Below are 18,967 nucleotides of genomic sequence, written 5' to 3' on the forward strand. Positions count from 1 at the left end.
ACAGTATTAAGGACCATATTTGCCAGGAATGGGCTGCCGGAACAGATATGTTCTGATAATGGACCGCAATTTATGTCCGAAGAATTCAGAAAGTTCTTAAAGAACAATGGGGTAAAGCACTACACGTCCGCCCCATACCATCCCGCCACAAATGGATTGGCTGAAAGGTTTGTCCAGACCTTCAAGAAGGCCATCAAGGCCATGGGTAATGAAGACATAAAACTTCAGCACAAGGTGGATAACTTCTTATTTGCATATAGGAATGCAACGCATATGGTTACTAACCAAACTCCCGCCATGATGTTCTACAATAGAAACCTAAGATGCCGGCTGGATTTGGTCAAGCCCAACATCCGAAGGGACGTGGAGAACCGGCAGTTTCAGGGCATGAATGAAAGGCCAACTAGGGCCTTCCAGATAGGCCAACCGGTTTTGGCCCGGGACTACCGTACCGAGAAATGGCAGCCTGGAACTATCTGCACACGATTAGGACCACTGATGTATACCGTGGACATCGGAGACAGCATAATAAGGCGCCATGCTGACCAAATCATCAAGTCATCCGAAAAGGGACAACCTACACCACCACTCTATACATCTAACGATGAAGTAGAGATACCCATATCTACCGCCGATCTGGTGATACTGGAGCCCGATGAACCCGACACTGGCCTTCAAGCCGAATCAGCCTTGCCAGAAGAACCTACTACACCACCAGAAACTACTACACCCCCGAGGCGTTATCCGGACCGAGTCAGGAAGCCTCCTGAGAGACTAACTTATAATTAATTAATACAGCAATGTATATTATTTTGCATACTTAAAATATGATGTACTAGTTAGCTAGAAGGGGAGGAATTGTGGTGTATGTGCCTTTAAGAGCAATTATGGTGTATGTGCCTTTAAGAGCCCCAGGTGTGCGTAATGCCGGTAATTGCCACTTGGGCTATATAAGCCTGTGTATATCCTTTAGAAACCCCCCCCAAGACTTGCTTAGTAAATACCTATGAACCAACACCAACTCCTGTCTTCAGTGTCTTTATCTACACACGGACACTACAGACACCACACCAGGAGTACTGTGAACAGTCCCGGACACCACACCAGGAGTACTGTGAACAGTCCCGGACACCACACCAGGAGTACTGTGAACAGTCCCGGACACCACACCAGGAGTACAGTGAACAGTCCCGGACACCACACCAGGAGTACTGTGAACAGTCCCGGACACCACACCAGGAGTACTGTGAACAGTCCCGGACACCACACCAGGAGTACAGTGAACAGTCCCAGACACCACACCAGGAGTACTGTGAACAGTCCCGGACACCACACCAGGAGTACTGTGAACAGTCCCGGACACCACACCAGGAGTACTGTGAACAGTCCCGGACACCACACCAGGAGTACAGTGAACAGTCCCGGACACCACACCAGGAGTACTGTGAACAGTCCCGGACACCACACCAGGAGTACTGTGAACAGTCCCGGACACCACACCAGGAGTACTGTGGACAGTCCCGGACACCACACCAGGAGTACTGTGAACAGTCCCGGACACCACACCAGGAGTACTGTGAACAGTCCCGGACACCACACCAGTAGTACAGTGAACAGTCCCGGACACCACACCAGGAGTACAGTGAACAGTCCCGGACACCACACCAGGAGTACTGTGAACAGTCCCGGACACCACACCTGGAGTACTGTGAACAGTCCCAGACACCACACCAGGAGTACAGTGAACAGTCCCGGACACCACACCAGGAGTACTGTGAACAGTCCCGGACACCACACCAGGAGTACAGTGAACAGTCCCGGACACCACACCAGGAGTACAGTGAACAGTCCCGGACACCACACCAGGAGAACAGTGAACAGTCCAGGACACCACACCAGGAGTACAGTGAACAGTCCCGGACACCACACCAGGAGTACAGTGAACAGTCCCGGACACCACACCAGGAGTACTGTGAACAGTCCCGGACACCACACCAGGAGTACTGTGAACAGTCCGGGACACCACACCAGGAGTACTGTGAACAGTCCCAGACACCACACCAGGAGAACAGTGAACAGTCCCGGACACCACACCAGGAGTACTGTGAACAGTCCCGGACACCACACCAGTAGTACAGTGAACAGTCCCGGACACCACACCAGGAGTACAGTGAACAGTCCCGGACACCACATCAGGAGTACTGTGAACAGTCCCAGACACCACACCAGGAGTACTGTGAACAGTCCCGGACACCACACCAGGAGTACTGTGAACAGTCCCAGACACCACACCAGGAGTACTGTGAACAGTCCCGGACACCACACCAGTAGTACAGTGAACAGTCCCGGACACCACATCAGGAGTACTGTGAACAGTCCCAGACACCACACCAGGAGTACTGTGAACAGTCCCGGACACCACACCAGGAGTACTGTGAACAGTCCCAGACACCACACCAGGAGTACAGTGAACAGTCCCGGACACCACACCAGTAGTACAGTGAACAGTCCCGGACACCACACCAGGAGTACAGTGAACAGTCCCAGACACCACACCAGGAGTACAGTGAACAGTCCAGGACACCACACCAGGAGTAGTGAACAGTCCCAGACACCACACCAGGAGTACAGTGAACAGTCCCGGACACCACACCAGGAGTACGGTGAACAGTCCCAGACACCACACCAGGAGTACTGTGAACAGTTCTGGTCACCACACCTTAGGAAGGAGATATTGGCCTTGGAGGGAGTGCAGCGTAGGAATGATACCATGACTCCAGGAGTTAAACAAGGAGAGATTACACAAACTAGGGCAGTATGTTTAGAGGGTTAAGGGGGTGATCTGATTGAAGTTTCCAAGATATTAAGGGGAACCGATAGGGTAGAGAGAGAGAAACTATTTCCGCTGGTTGGGGAGTCTAGCACTAGGGGACACAGTCGAAAAATTAGAGCCAGACCTTTCAGGAGTGAAGTTAGGAAACACTTCTACACACAAAGGGTGGTAGAAGTTTGGAACCCTCTTCCGCAAACTGCAGTTGATGCTAAATCAATTGTTAATTTTAAATCTGTTAAGCAAAAGTATTACGGGATATGGGGCAGAGGCGGGTAGATGGAGTTAGGTGGCAGATCAGCCGTGATCTCACTGAATGGGGCTAAATGGCCTCCTCCGGTTTCTATGTTCCTACGATTCCTAGATAGAGAAACTATGTCCTCTGGGGGCGGAATCCGGAACAAGGAGGTGCAATCTTAAAATTAGAGCCAGGCACTTCAAAAGGTGAAATCAGGAAACACTTCACACAAAAGGCAGTGGAAACGTGGACTTCTCTTCCCCCCAATAGGCTGCGGGTTAATTGGAGCTTTCAAGACTGGGATCGATAGATTTGATTCGATAAGGGTGTCAGGGGATATGTGGCAAAGATGGGCAAATGGAGAGGAGATACAGATGAGCTGTAATCTAACTGAATGGAGGAACAGGCGCAAGGAGCTGAATGGTCTACTCCTGTTCCTATGTTTAATGTTCCTTAAAAAGAAAGATGGTGGGAAAGGGATCCCATGAAACCTGTCAGTCCAGACTTTCGTTTCTTATTCATTCTGGACCCATTGCCTTATGTACGCTGCCTGGCCCCAGGTACCAGTGGCATCTCCCAAACCATTTTGGCCCAGAAATTCGGGTCTCCACGGGTGAATACTCACCCATAAGCCCAATGGAAGTGCCGGATTCCTGCATGCACTGCGCATGCGCGGGAAACCGGCACTTCCGTTCCCCTGAAAGCAGGGGTTAGGTCGTACGTGTGGGCGGAAGAGGTGGTGCGTGCGCATCGAACTTAGGTTTTTTTTTTGCAGGTTTTTCCGGGAGGGTAAATCTCCAGAATTTACACATTTAAAAAGCAGGCGTAAGGCCTGCGTTTTACAAGTTAAGTGGTGAATTAATTAAAATTAAAACATTTTTACCACAGGTTTATTATTTTTAAATACTTTAAAAGCAAAGTAAGTTTATTTTTAGCCCCATTAGAAAATAAAATTATTTTTTATAAAAATTTAAATTGTTTAAAATAGTTATTTCATGTAATTTATAGTTTATTTTAAAAATGTGTTTTTTTTTAATTTATTTGAAGATTCAGTGATGTTTTGGGGCCCGTAGTATTTCTAAGTTTTGACAGTCCTTCCTGTCAAACTTATGAATGGAGCATTCCCTGCTCCGATTGGCTCTCCATGGCCCACGTGATCCCAGGGGACGCATCGAACTAACTGCGCCCCTGGGATACGCAAGCACTGCGCGCCGGCAGCTGGAGCAGGCCCAGGATCGGAATTCCACGCGGGCCCACAGCTCAACGGCCGGCGCGCTAGGCAAGTGCAGGTGCACGACCCGAATTTCTGGGCCATCATATGAGCAGTTTTAGTTTAGATTCCAGGAGATCCATGCCCCTGAATCTGCACGGTTAAATTTCGCTCCCTGATCCCGACAAACCCAAAAGACCCGGCTATACAATTGCTGACATGGCTGCTCCAAGACAAGGGAGGCGGATTGAGCAACCTAAACAGCAGGAGCAAGCTGCATGTCCACAGATTGCTGAAGGTAGCAGGACAGGTAGATAAGGCGGTTAAAGGCGGCATACGGGATACTTGCCTTTATTAGCCGAGGCATAGAATATAAGAGCAGGGAGGTTATGCTTGAACTGTATAAAACACTAGTTAGGCCCCAGCTAGAGTACTGCCTGCAGTTCTGGTCACCACATTACAGGAAAGATGTGATCGCACTAGAGAGGGTGCAGAGGAGATTTACCAGGATGTTACCAGAACTGGGGAATTTCAGCGATGAGGAAAGATTGGATTGGCTGAGGTTGTTTTCTTTGGAACAGAGGAGGCTGAGGGGAGATTTAATTGAGGTGTATAAAATTATGAGGGGCCTGGATAGAAAGGACCTATTTCCCTGAGCAGAGAGGTCAATAACCAGGGGGCAGAGATTTAAAGTAATTGGTGGAAGGATTAGAGGGGAGTTGAGGAGAACTTTCTTCACCCAGAGGGTGGTGGGAATCTGGAACTCACTGCCTGAAAGGATGGTCGAGGCAGAAGCACTCATCACATTTAAAAAGTACTTGGATATGCACTTTGACGTAAGAAAACTACCAGGCACTTGGTCTAAGCGTTAAACAAAGCTTTAATCAACTGTTTTACAACATGGAGGTCTAGTTGTGTCCTTCACTAGTTCCTGTTAAAGAATGTCCTGAGCAAGCTGGGCCCTTGCCCGAGTATTTTTACTCTCCCTGGACAGCGCCGCCCGGTATTATTTCTTAAGTCATTTCCACATGAATGACTGATTCATATCACACTTGAAGTGCCGGAACCTCCAGGGCTACGGACCAAGAGCTGGAAAGTGGGATTAGGCTAGAGAGCTGTTTGTCGGCCGGCGCGGACACGATGGGCCGAAGGGCCTCCTTCTGTGCCGTAAATTTCTGTGATTCGATGAAGTACTTCGATGATAAAGGAGGAGGATAAAAGGGAAAGTGAAGAACTTAGGAGGGAAGTTTTTTTAAAAAGTACAGTAAACTCTTTCTACGGGACCAGGATGGTGCCGGTTGATCAAAAATTCTGGATAACAGAGAGATAGGCTATTTTTAACAAAAAACATAAAAACCACTGACTAACTCGGCAAAACGAGTGCTGGATGGATTCGGCAAGATTACCGGCTATCTATTTTGCCGGTTGTTCAAGAATTCCGGATGATTAAGTGCCGTTTAAACAAGAGTTTACTGTACTTGGATATGTACGTGACATGTCACGATATTTTCCATTAACTACAAGAAACGCTTGCCTTTACAGAACGCCATACAAAACATTTCAAAATGCTCACATTAAATAAATTACTTTTGAAATTGACACTGATGCGCCAACAGGCTCCACAACCAAAATGAAATGAATGATTTCTGCTTTTTCACACGTTAATTGATGGGAGGAACGAAACTGCCCGCTCCTTTTCCGATCGAGTCATTGGCTCTTTAATGCCCATTTTGAACAAATGAAACAAGCACCTTGGTTTAACTGCAGGGCAGTGTGCCCGACAAAGCCGCACTCCCTCAGTGCAGCCGATATTATGCAGTCAGGCCGCATCATCAAGTGGAATTCACGACACTCCTGAAGGTGAGGTTAGGGCACGCGCCTTATCTGAGGAAGGATGTTCTTGCCACGGAGGGAGTGCAGCGAAGATTCACCAGGCTGATACCTGGGATGGCAGGAATGACGTATGAGGAGAGATTGTGTCGATTGGGCTTGTACTCGCTGGAGTTTAGAAGAATGAGAGGGGATCTCATTGAAACTTATAAAATTCTAACAGGACTGGACAGACTAGATGCAGGAAGTATGTTCCCGATGACGGGGAGTCCAGAACCAGGGGTCACAGTCTAAGGATAAGGGGTAAGCCATTTAGGACAGAGATGAGGAGGAATTTCTTCACCCAGAGAGTGGTGAACCTGCGGAATTCTCTACCACAGAAGGCAGTTGAGGCCAATTCATTAAATATATTCAAGAAGGAGTTGGATATATTTCTTAAGGCTAAAGGGATCAAGGGATATGGGGAGAAGGCAGGGACCGGGTACTGAATTTGGATGATCAGCCATGATCTCATTGAATGGCGGAGCAGGCTCGAGGGGCCGAATGGCCTACTCCTGCTCCTATCTTCGATGTTTCCATGTTTTGAAGTTTGTATTGTGCGGAGGCGGCAGAGCACACTGAATTCATCGAGTTTACAGAGCAGATCTAAGGTGCCTCCAAACGTTTAGCAACTTTGCACAATCACAAAACCAGGTTCCTGCAAAGTTGCAGACACAACTCGACACTCCTGGTGGACGGAGTTCAGAACAACCCGAGGCGTCCAGCGTCACAAATACACCGTGGCGAGGTTTAACCACTGCCGTGACTCTGTGCATTGCACTCTCGCCCGAGTCACAAGGTTGCGGGTTCAAGCCCCCCCTCCCCACTCCAGGGACTGGAGGACAAAAAATCTAGGCTGACACTCCGGCGCAGTGCTGAGGGAGTGCCGCACTGTCAGAGGTGCTGCCTTTTGGATGAGATTAAACAGAGGCTCTGCTCCGTCTGCTCTCTCAGGTGGATGCAAAAGATCCCCCTACCCTGGTCAATATTCATCCCAATACATCGCTAAAAACAGATGATCTGCTCATTATTGCATTGCTGTTTGTGGGAGCTTGCTGTGCGCAAATTGGCCGCTGCGTTTCCTACATTACAACAGTGACTGCACTCCAAAAAGTACTTCATTGGCTGTAAAGCGCTTTGGGACGTCCTGAGGTGGTGAAAGGCGCTGGAGAAATGCGAGTCTTTTTTCTTCAGCCATCTGCACACAACATAAGAAGTAGGAGCAGGAGTAGGCCATACGGCCCCTCGGGCCTGCTCCGCCATTTAATAGGATCATGGCTGATCCGAACCTCGACTCACGTCCACTTCCCTGCCCGCTCCCCGTAACCCCTAATTCCCTTATCTGCTAGGAAACTGTCTATCTCCGTTTTAAATTTATTTAATGTCGCAGCTTCCACAGCTCTCTGGGGTAGCAAATTCCATAGATTTACTACCCTCTGAGTGAAGAAGTTTCTCCTCATCTCAGTTTTGAAAGGGCAGCCCCTTATTCTAAGATTATGCCCCCTAGTTCTAGTCTCACCCATCAGTGGAAACATCCTCCCCGCATCCACCCGATCAAGCCCCCTCACAATCTTATATGTTTCGATAAGATCGCCTCTCATTCTTCTGAACTCCAATGAGTAGAGGCCCAACCTACTCAACCTTTCCTCATATATCAGCCCCCTCATCTCCGGAATCAACCGAGTGAACCTTCTCTGAACTGCCTCGAAAGCAAGTACAGGTAGACTACCCTTTATCCGGACTTCCGAAAACCGAAACCCTCTAAAAACCGAAGGTTTTTTCGGTCAGCGTAAGTCGTGCGCACGACATGACCAGAGTGGCGCACGACTTACAGGCCTAGCCGGATAAGGGATAGTGTAGCATTTTTCCGCACTTCTGAAAACCGAAATCGCTCAGCGTAAGTGTACCAGCCTTTATCCGCACATCCGAAACCAGAAAACCTCTGAAAGCCGAAAGTGGCGCAAAGCATGACTTCTGAAAACCGAAATCGCTCAGCGTAAGTCGTGCGCACGACCCCCACCCCCCGGCCGAACCCGACCCCCACCCTTGCCGACCCCCACCCTTTCGGATAAGGGATAGTGCATCCGCACTCCCGCAAACCGAATTACTCTGAAAACTGAAGTGTTTTCGTGCACCTTCCGAAATCCGAAATTTTCCCAAAACTGAAACACGGCTGGTCCTGGGGTTTTCGGATAAAGGATAGTCTACCTGTATATCTTTTCTTAAATATGGAAACCAAAACTGTACGCAGTATTCCAGGTGTGGCCTCAACAGTACCCTGTATAACTGCAGCAAGACTTCCCTGTTTTTATACTCCATCCCCCTTGCAATAAAAGCCAAGATTCCATTGGCCTTTCTGTCAATAGCAAAAGGATCATGCCAGCACAGCACAAACTTCCCTCTAATGAAAGGGAACGTGAAGGTAAAGGATTTCTCGTGCGCTTGCCTCAGCCGGGAAGGTGGGGCAACTGGTCTGTCCCGTGGGCTGGAGGGTGAAAAAGAAATCCGCTGAGGAACCTGCTCCCGATCACCGTCCCAATGAGCCGTGCTGGGAATTGGACAACGGGGGGGAGGAGGGGCAGGATTGGGTTCGTGTGCAAATTCACCCCAATTATTAAACATCCCACACTACTGAGGGCAAAACACACAACGGCCAACGGGTGAGGCACTGAAGAAAGACAGCTGTCCGCACTCAACAAAGGTAAGCGCCTTAAGAGAGCGCGTTGTTCTGCCACTTACCACGTAGAAGTCGAACGGGATGTGAGGGACGAAAGGCCTGAACCTGTTTGTGCGAAAAAGAAATAAAAAAGTTTCAAATTAATAAAATCTGGACTTTAGCGCACAGAATCTTAAACAAGCGAGTCTCTAATGACACGTACCCCCCAACTGGGCCACCCCTTGCGCCAAAACGTCCACGACCACGTCCTCTGTCGCCTCTGCAATAGAAAGCATACGAAGGCGCGGTTAAAATAAACACAAGCTCTAGAAGCGAGCAAACAAGCAATCGCGAGGAAAACGGCGTTACGGTGCGGTGGTCTGTGGCGCAGTGGGTCCCCAAGTTCCTGAATCCTGGATGTGGCCAATGCCCAAATATGAAACAAGCCAAGCCCTGGATTCAAAAGGCATCTTCATTTCATTCACAAATGGGGGGGGAAAAAATGGGAGGAAAAAAAATTATGGCGCCATCACAAGGCAGCAGCAGCAGGGACAAATAATAGATCGTTTCGACCCCAAGCATTGAGAGAAACAGATGGATTAAAACGAAAACAATGCTGGTAAAAGCACCCAGTCCAATCTCATCGGCCACAAACTCGACTGGAATCAAAGCTCGATTGCATGAATCCCTGATAACTACGATTAGCTTCACAGTTCATATAATGTCGGTTTATAGTCAAGAGCTCTTTAAGGTAATCTACTCGCCTTCTAAAGGTACCCTCCTGCATTCACCCAAGTCATCCTTATGTAGATGGTGTCAACTGAACATCTCTGACAATAAAAGGCATCACAGCTAATCCTGACTAAGCACTTTCCACTGGAGATCAATGGACAGAGGTCAGAATTGGCAGTGATGTCTGGTTCCCCCCCGCCCTCTCCACGCTGCTCCAATTGATCGTGGCCATCGCCAGAGGGCAGGAACTGAACCTGGGACTTTCTGGCCGGAGCTGTTCCCTTACAACACTGTCCTTACTGATTAAACTATCGCAGGAGCGGTTAATGTCCCGTTTCGAGATAGAAACACACATAACTCTTCCCAAAGCGTACAGGCGGCAAGTCTTCCTCAGCATCATCTTGATTGGGGGTTGATAGAATAGAATCCTTCAGTTTTACAGTACAGGAGGAGGACACCATTCGGCCCATCGTGCCTGTACTCTAAGAGCTATCCACTCGGGACCATACCTTTTCCTATTCAACTATTTACCCACTCCCCTTTCAGAAGCTGCTTCCACCAAGGTTTCTGCGAGGACATTCCGCATCCTAGTAACAATGCCCTAAAAATGATAAATATTAAAACTGCCGCTTATATTAAAAGCACCTGGCCCTCAGAGCCAGTACTGACCACCCACACCTGCTCCATCGAGTACCTGGTCCGTCTCTTTAGCTCATACACTCTCTCTACACCAGTGCTGATCTTTGAGAGCATCACCAGCAGGTACAACAACTGGATAACTTTTAAGCATGAAAATGGCACACAGAAATAAAAAGACAATGGATCTGATGAAAGTAGAAAGGGCTAAACACCAAATCTGGAGGGAAAACGACCAAAAGGCCAAGCCAACCCGATCCAAGGGTTGGTCCTTTACATGTTGCAATAGAAGCCAGGGTGCCTTTCTGCCTTCGATCAGTCCTTGTGCAGCATAACTTGGATGCGGATCCCCACTGTGACAAGTCACAATGAAGCCTCGGAGCAGTCCAATTTGCAAAGAGAAAGCAAAAATTCACAGGCTGGTTGTGGTGGACACAAGCAGGCAACTCCCCATCCATGGAAAATGAGTGCAACGGTGTCGACAACATTTAGTAAGGATATCGAGGGATATGGGGATCAGGCGGGACAGTGGAGCGGAGGTCGAAGATCAGCCGCGATCTTATTGAATGGCGGAGCAGGCTCGAGGGGCCAAATCCGGCTCCTGATTCTTATGTGCATGCAGACCGACTCCTGCTGCAGTTTACTGAAGACTTGTGAGATTCCATTACTTTTTGAGAACAAGCTTGCGACTTGGACAGGTTAATTTAATAGCTCTCTCTACTAGGACATCACACACGTACAACAGCTCGCATTTAAATAGCGCCTTTAATAAAACGTCCCAAGGCGCTTCACAGGAGCGATTATCAAGACACATACTTGACAGCGAGCCACAGAAGGAGATATTAGGAGGTGACCCAAAGCTGGGTCAGAGAGGTCGGTTTTAAGCAGCGTCTTAGAGAGAGAGGCGGAGAGGTTTAGGGAGGGAATTCCAGAGCTCGGGGGCCCAGGCAGCTGAAGGCACGGCCGCCAATGGTGGAGCAATGGAAATCGAGTGCGTTAAGAGGCTTTTAAATGTAGTCACTGTTGTAATGCAGGGAATAGCAGCAGCCAATTTGTGCACCGTAAGCTCCCACAAACAGCAATGAGATAAATGACCCAGTCTGTTTCAGTGATGTTGGTTGAGGGATAAATATCGGACAGGGCACCGGGGAGAACTCCCCCCTGCTCTCCTTCCAATAGTGCCATGGGATCTTCTCAATTACTGGCTGCAGTCACTACACTTCAAAGTTATTTAATTGGTTGTAAAAGCTTTGAAGAGGGACATTATGAAGACGTGAAAGGCCGTATCTAAAGGCAGGTTCTTCCATCATACTGCAAGTCTGGGCTGGACTTGAAGCCAGAGTTGAAAGTTCACTGCATTACCCCAGTGCTTAAGAAATGCTAACATTGAAACACTTAACACAGGAATTTCTACGAGAGAAAAAGTAGGAATGCAATCAAGAAAAGCAGAGTCAATGGAGACACTAAAGCAGGGACAATTTCACAAACATTTCTAAGTCAGGGATGAAAACAGACCATCGAAATAAATGGAAACTCCTTGCTCCAACATGGTCACTCCCCCAAACTGCAAGTTGTACTGTGGAAAAACCCCAAGGATTTGGCCTCCATTACACTGGTGAAATATTCAAAATGTCGAATGGCACAAGTCTTTTTTTTCCTATTCCAAATTTATTTTCATTCATTCAACTTGTGTTTCAATTAAAAACAACCAGAGGGACAAGTGCAAGGGAAAAAACACACAGGGATGCAGGACTTCAGTGATACGGAGAGACTGGAGAAGCTGGGGTTGTTCTCCTTAGAACAGAGACGGTCAAGAGATTTGATGAGAGGTGTTCAAAAATCATGAGGGGTCTGGTCAGAGGGAGAGAAACTGTTCCCACTGGCAGGAGGGTCGGGAACCAGAGGACACAGATTTAAGGTGAACCAGGGGGGACATGAGGAAACATTTTTTTTTTTTTAACGCAGCGAGTTGTTGTGATCTGGAACGCGCTGCCTGAAAGGGTGGTGGAAGCAGATTCAATAGTAACTTTCAAAAGGGAATTGGATAAATACTTGGAAGGGGAAAAATTAGCAGGGCTACGGGGAAAGAGCCGGGGGGAATGGGACTAATTGGAGAGCTCGTTCAAAGAGCCGGCACAGGCACGATGGGCTGAATGGTCTCCTTCTGTGCTGTATCATTCAATGATCAGCATTTAGAGTTTTATAAATGGGGACATAAGAGTTAATAAATTTGGGCAAAACACAAGTTATGACATAGTTAGAGCACGGTGCTGGGCACCCCATTTATAGAACAAAAAAGGAGATTTACGAGGATGTTGCCAGGACAGGAGAATTTTAGCTATGAGGAAAGATTGGATCGGCTGGGGTTGTTTTCTTTAGAACAGGAGGCGGCGGAGGGGAGGTTTAATTGAGGTGTATAAAATTATCAGGGGGCCTAGATAGGGCAGCACGGTGGCATAGTGGTCAGCACTGTTGCCTCACAGCGCCAGGGACCCGGGTTCGAGTCTGGCCTCGGGCGACTGTCTGTGTGGAGTTTGCACATTCTCCCCGTGTTTGCGTGGGTTTCCTCCGGGTGCTCCGGTTTCCTCCCACAGTCCAAAGATGTGCGGGTTAGGTTGATTGGCTATGATAAATTGACCCTTAATGTTAGGGGGATTAAATACGTGCGGTTACGGGGATAGGGTGGGATATGTGTTGGTGTAGGGGTTACGGGGATCAGGTGGGATATGTGTCGGTGCAGGCTCGATGGGCCGAAATGGCCTCTATCTGCACTGTGGGGTTTCTGTGATTTCTGAGATAGAGTAGAGAGGAAGGACCTCTTTCCTTTAGCAGAGGTCAATAACCAGGGGGCAGAGATTTAAAGTAATTGGTAGAAGGATTAGAGGAGAGTTAAGACTGAGATGAGGAGAAACCTCTTCACTCAAGAGGGATTTTGGAATTCTCTACCCCAGAGGGTTGTGGATGCTCAGTCATTGAGTATATTCAAAGCTGAGATCGAGAGATTTTTGGACTCTCGGGGAATCGAGGGATATGGGGATCGGGCGGGAAAGTGGAGTTGAGGTCGATGATCAGCCATGATCTTAGTGAATGGCGGAGCAGGCTCAAGGGGCCGACCTTCGAACTTTTTTCCAGCGGGTGATGGGGGGGGGGGGGGTAAGGAGGGTCTGGAACTCACTGCCTGAAAGGGGCGGTAGAGGCAGAAACCCTCATCGCATTTAAAAAGTAGAAGTGCCGTAAGCTACAGGGCTACGGACCAAGAGCTGGAAAATGGGATCCGGCCGGATGGCTTTTCGGCCGGGGGAGGGAGCGGGCGCAGCACGGACACGGAGGGCCGAACGGCCTCCTCCTGTGCCGCAAACCGGCCGCGACTCTCAAGCCACGAAAGGGAGGGGGGAAAACTACAGGTGGCGAGACTGAATGAAAAGCAGGGGGGCCATTTCCAATGGAGACGAAATAGAAAGGGGGTTCCCCCCCAAAACAAGGCGGGGGTTTTGACAAAGAGGGAAAGAGCCATGTTGCTCCTGGCGGTGCCGAGGCATCTGCAAGAAAGCGAAGAGAGGGGGGTTAGGAGGCGCGGAAAGCTGATGGAACCATTCAGGGGGAGGGGAGGCCATTCGGCCCATCGTGCCGGTGCTTGCAGCTGGTGCAGTTGTTGCCACTGGGGGGGGGGGGGGGCAGTGGAGGCGGAAACCATTGCATCTTTTGCCAGAAGAGGGGGAAAAACCTGCAGAAATATATAAAGCTTCAATAAATCGACTTAATTTGTATATTTTGGGAGAAGGCGGCAGAAATTAAACTCAACGCACCGAACATGAATGAATGCAGCAAGAGAAGATTAAACATGTTAGCCGAGGGTTTTTAAATTAAAACATAAAAAGGATTTATTTTAAAAAAGCAGCAAAATGGAGGCGCCATGAGGCCCGGGGCCGGCGCCTCCCGCTACATTACTCGACGCCCCGGGCCCGGCTCGTCCCCCCGGGGTAAATAACCCCCTCCACCCGCTTCACTCCTCCCCGCCAATCATTTTTTACCTCATGGTTTTACTCCGCTTTTAATCTTCTTTTCCTCCGGGTAGAAAAATCGCCAGAACAAAGAGCGGGATGGACGCCGACTCCAACCGCCCGCTCCCGCCGCTACCCAACGCGACGCCTCATTGGCTGGCTGGCCCCCTGCCGCCGCCGCCGCCAATCACAAGGCGGCTTACTCAGCGAGGGCGGTCCTTACCACGCGCGCGGGGGTGGGGGAGCGTGGTCTGTCTGTGACGTCAACGCGCCCTTCGGCTTGTGAATGAATGGGCTTCACTCTTAAAGGGACACACACCATCTATTGTATGGGCTTCGCTCTTAAAGGGACATACACACACACATCATCTATTGTATGGGCTTCACTCTTAAAGGGACACACACATCATCTAGTGTATGGCTTCGCTCTTAAAGGGACACACACACATCATCTAGTGTATAGGCTTCGCTCTTAAAGGGACACACACACATCATCTATTGTATGGGCTTCACTCTTAAAGGGGCACACACACACACACATCATCTAGTATATGGGAAATAACAACAGAAAATGTTGGAAAAACTCAGCAGGCCAGGCAACATCTGTGGAGAGAAATTAGAGTCGACGTTTCGGGTCGAAACCCTTTTTCAAAACTGGAAAGGAAATGAAATAGATCGAAAGGCAGGGCTGGGAGAGAACAAAAGAAGTGAAGAGACATTAAGAGGTATTCAAAACCAGACGAGGTGGTGATCGGACTAGTGGAGACAAAAGACGGCTCTAGATGAGGTGTGAAATGCGCTGGCAGAATGGGAGACAGCTGCCATGTGGGAGAGAGAAAAAAAGAAAGGGGGGGGGAGGGAAAACCCAAAACAAAGGGGTGGATAATAAATATAAGTAAAAATGTAATAGGGGCCGAGCTTATGATCTGAAATTGTTGAACTCGATATTGAGTCCGGAAGGCTGTAAAGTGCCTAATCGGAAGATGAGGTGCTGTTCCTCGAGCTTACGCTGAGCTTCCGTGGAACAATGCAAGAGGCCGCGGACGGTGAGGTCCGAGTGGGAATGGGGCGGTGAATTAAAGTGACAGGCGACCGGAAGCTCGGGGTCACCCTTACGGACTGAACGGAGGTGTTCCGCAAAGCGGTCGCCCAATCTGCGTTTGGTCTCTATTGTATGGGCTTCACTCTTAAAGGGACACACACACACACATCATCGATTGTATGGGCTTCACTCTTAAAGGGACACACACACATCATCTATTGTATGGGCTTCACTCTTAAAGGGACACACACACATCATCTATTGTATGGGCTCCACTCTTAAAGGGACACACACACACATCATCTATTGTATGGGCTTCACTCTTAAAGGGACACACACACACATCATCTATTGTATGTGCTTCACTCTTAAAGGGACACACACACATCATCTATTGTATGGCTTCACTCTTAAAGGGACACACACACATCATCTATTGTATGGCTTCACTCTTAAAGGGACACACACACACATCATCTATTGTATGGGCTTCACTCTTAAAGGGACACCCACACACATCATCTATTGTATGGGCTTCACTCTTAAAGGGACACACACATCATCTATGGGCGTCACTCTTAAAGGGACACACACACTCGTCATCTATTGTATGGGCTTCACTCTTAAAGGGACACACACAAACCCTCTGTTGCAACAGCAAAATACTGCAGATGCTGGAAATCTGAAATAACAACAGAAAATGCTGGAAACACTCAGCAGGCCAGGCAGCATCCGTGGAGAGAGAATTGTTTTCACTCTTAAAGGGACAGAGCCTCACACACACACCCTCTATTGAATGGGCTTCACTCTTAAAGGGTCAGATCCTCTCACACACCTTCTGTTGAATGGGCTTCTCTCTTAAAGGGACAGATCCTCACACACACACACACACACTCTATTGAGTGGGTTTCACTCTTAAAGAGACAGATCCACATACACACACACACACAGCTTATATTGAATGGGCTTCACGCTTAAAGAGACAGATCCTCACACTAACACAAACACTCTCACACACACACCCTCTATTGAAGGGGGTCGTCCAGCCAGATTGCCTGCCTCTCTTCCATGGCCATGTTCGCGCCCGGGTGGCCCTGGAGATGGAGCACGCGGTGTCCGCCGGCACGCTTGAGTATTTCCGCGACCGGTGGGCGCCGAGGGGACTGGAGTGCATCATCAACCCGGACAATACAATTTTAATTTGATTTGTTTAAGTTTCATTTGAAGTTTGTTTAATTTACAGTCAAATTTGTTTAAAGTACCCAACAAAAGAGTACACCCTCTATTGAATGGGCTTCACTCTTAATAGGGCAGATCCTCACACACACACACACACCCTCTATTGAATGGACTTCACTCTTAAAGGGACAGATCTTCACACACACACCCTCTATTGAATGGGCTTCACTCTTAATAGGGCAGATCCTCACACACACACACACACACACACACCCTCTATTGAATGGACTTCACTCTTAAAGGGACAGATCCTCACACACACACCCTCTATTGAATGGGCTTCACTCTTAATGGGACAGATCCTCACACACACACACACACCCTCTATTGAATGGACTTCACTCTTAAAGGGACAGATCTTCACACACACACCCTCTATTGAATGGGCTTCACTCTTAATGGGACAGATCCTCACACACACACACACCCTCTATTGAATGGGCTTCACTCTTAATAGGGCAGATCCTCACACACACACACACACCCTCTATTGAATGGGCTTCACTCTTAAAGGGACAGATCTTCACACACACACCCTCTATTGAATGGGCTTCACTCTTAAAGGGACAGATCTTCACACACACACCCTCTATTGAATGGGCTTCACTCTTAATAGGGCAGATCCTCACACACACACACACCCTCTATTGAATGGACTTCACTCTTAAAGGGACAGATCTTCACACACACACCCTCTATTGAATGGGCTTCACTCTTAATGGGACAGATCCTCACACACATACCCTCTATTGAATGGGCTTCACTCTTAAAGGGACAGATCTTCACACACACACACACATACCCTCTATTGAATGGACTTCACTCTTAAAGGGACAGATCTTCACACACACACCCTCTATTGAATGGGCTTCACTCTTAATAGGGCAGATCCTCACACACACACACACACCCTCTATTGAATGGACTTCACTCTTAAAGGGACAGATCTTCACACACACACCCTCTATTGAATGGACTTCACTCTTAAAGGGACAGATCTTCACACACACACCCTCTATTGAATGGGCTTCACTCTTAATAGGGCAGATCCTCACACACACACACACACCCTCTATTGAATGGACTTCACTCTTAAAGGGACAGATCTTCACACACACACCCTCTATTGAATGGGCTTCACTCTTAAAGGGACAGATCTTCACACACACACCCTCTATTGAATGGGCTTCACTCTTAATGGGACAGATCCTCACACACACACACATACCCTCTATTGAATGGGCTTCACTCTTAAAGGGACAGATCTTCACACACACACCCTCTATTGAATGGGCTTCACTCTTAAAGGGACAGATCCTCACACACACCCTCTGTTCAATGGGCTTCACTCTTAAAGGGACAGATCCTCACACACACACCCTCTATTGAATGGGCTTCACTCTTAAAGGGACAGATCTTCACACACACACCCTCTATTGAATGGGCTTCACTCTTAAAGGGACAGATCGTCACACACACCCTCTGTTCAATGGGCTTCACTCTTAAAGGGACAGATCCTCACACACACACCCTCTATTGAATGGGCTTCACTCTTAAAGGGACAGATCCTCTCACACACACACCCTCTATTGAATGGGCTTCACTCTTAAAGGGACAGATCCTCACACACACACCTTCTGTTGAATGGGCTTCACTCTTAAAGGGACAGATCCTCACACACACACACACACCCTCTATTGAATGGGCTTCACTCTTAAAGGGACAGATCCTCACACACACACGCACCCTCTATTGAGTGAGTTTCACTCTTAAAGGGACAGATCCTCACACATCCCCTTCTGTTGAATGGGCTTCACTCTTAAAGGGACACACACCATCTATTGTATGGGCTTCGCTCTTAAAGGGACATACACACACACATCATCTATTGTATGGGCTTCACTCTTAAAGGGACACACACATCATCTAGTGTATGGCTTCGCTCTTAAAGGGACACACACACATCATCTAGTGTATAGGCTTCGCTCTTAAAGGGACACACACACATCATCTATTGTATGGGCTTCACTCTTAAAGGGGCACAAACACACACACATCATCTAGTATATGGGAAATAACAACAGAAAATGTTGGAAAAACTCAGCAGGCCAGGCAACATCTGTGGAGAGAAATTAGAGTCGACGTTTCGGGTCGAAACCCTTTTTCAAAACTGGAAAGGAAATGAAATAGATCGAAAGGCAGGGCTGGGAGAGAACAAAAGAAGTGAAGAGACATTAAGAGGTATTCAAAACCAGACGAGATGGTGATCGGACTAGTGGAGACAAAAGACGGCTCTAGATGAGGTGTGAAATGCGCTGGCAGAATGGGAGACAGCTGCCATGTGGGAGAGAGAAAAAAAGAAAGGGGGGGGGAGGGAAAACCCAAAACAAAGGGGTGGATAATAAATATAAGTAAAAATGTAATAGGGGCCGAGCTTATGATCTGAAATTGTTGAACTCGATATTGAGTCCGGAAGGCTGTAAAGTGCCTAATCGGAAGATGAGGTGCTGTTCC

The 18,967-nt window shown here is 48.3% G+C and overlaps 1 protein-coding gene across 3 annotated transcripts in view; it reads right to left on the reverse strand.

The window, feature by feature from the left end:
* ilf2 (interleukin enhancer binding factor 2) overlaps positions 1-14,343 on the reverse strand; it is a 41,063-nt gene extending 26,720 nt beyond the window's left edge. The window contains exons 1-3 of one of the 3 annotated variants that reach the window (XM_085978497.1): positions 14,203-14,343; positions 9,027-9,083; positions 8,887-8,929 (exon numbers count right to left, since the gene is read on the reverse strand). In XM_085978497.1, coding sequence (XP_085834623.1) covers positions 8,887-8,929; positions 9,027-9,083; positions 14,203-14,207 — 105 coding nt within the window. In that variant the 5' untranslated portion in view covers positions 14,208-14,343. The remainder of the gene's footprint in view (positions 1-8,886; positions 8,930-9,026; positions 9,084-14,202) is intronic. The other 2 variants (XM_085978495.1, XM_085978496.1) reach the window with 2 other exon arrangements.
* Between the last annotated feature and the right edge of the window lie 4,624 nt (positions 14,344-18,967).

This window comes from Somniosus microcephalus, unplaced genomic scaffold (assembly GCF_052327205.1).
Source record: "Somniosus microcephalus isolate GS21.2 unplaced genomic scaffold, FLI_Smic_1.0 unresolved_chr7, whole genome shotgun sequence".
Lineage (NCBI taxonomy): Eukaryota > Metazoa > Chordata > Chondrichthyes > Squaliformes > Somniosidae > Somniosus > Somniosus microcephalus.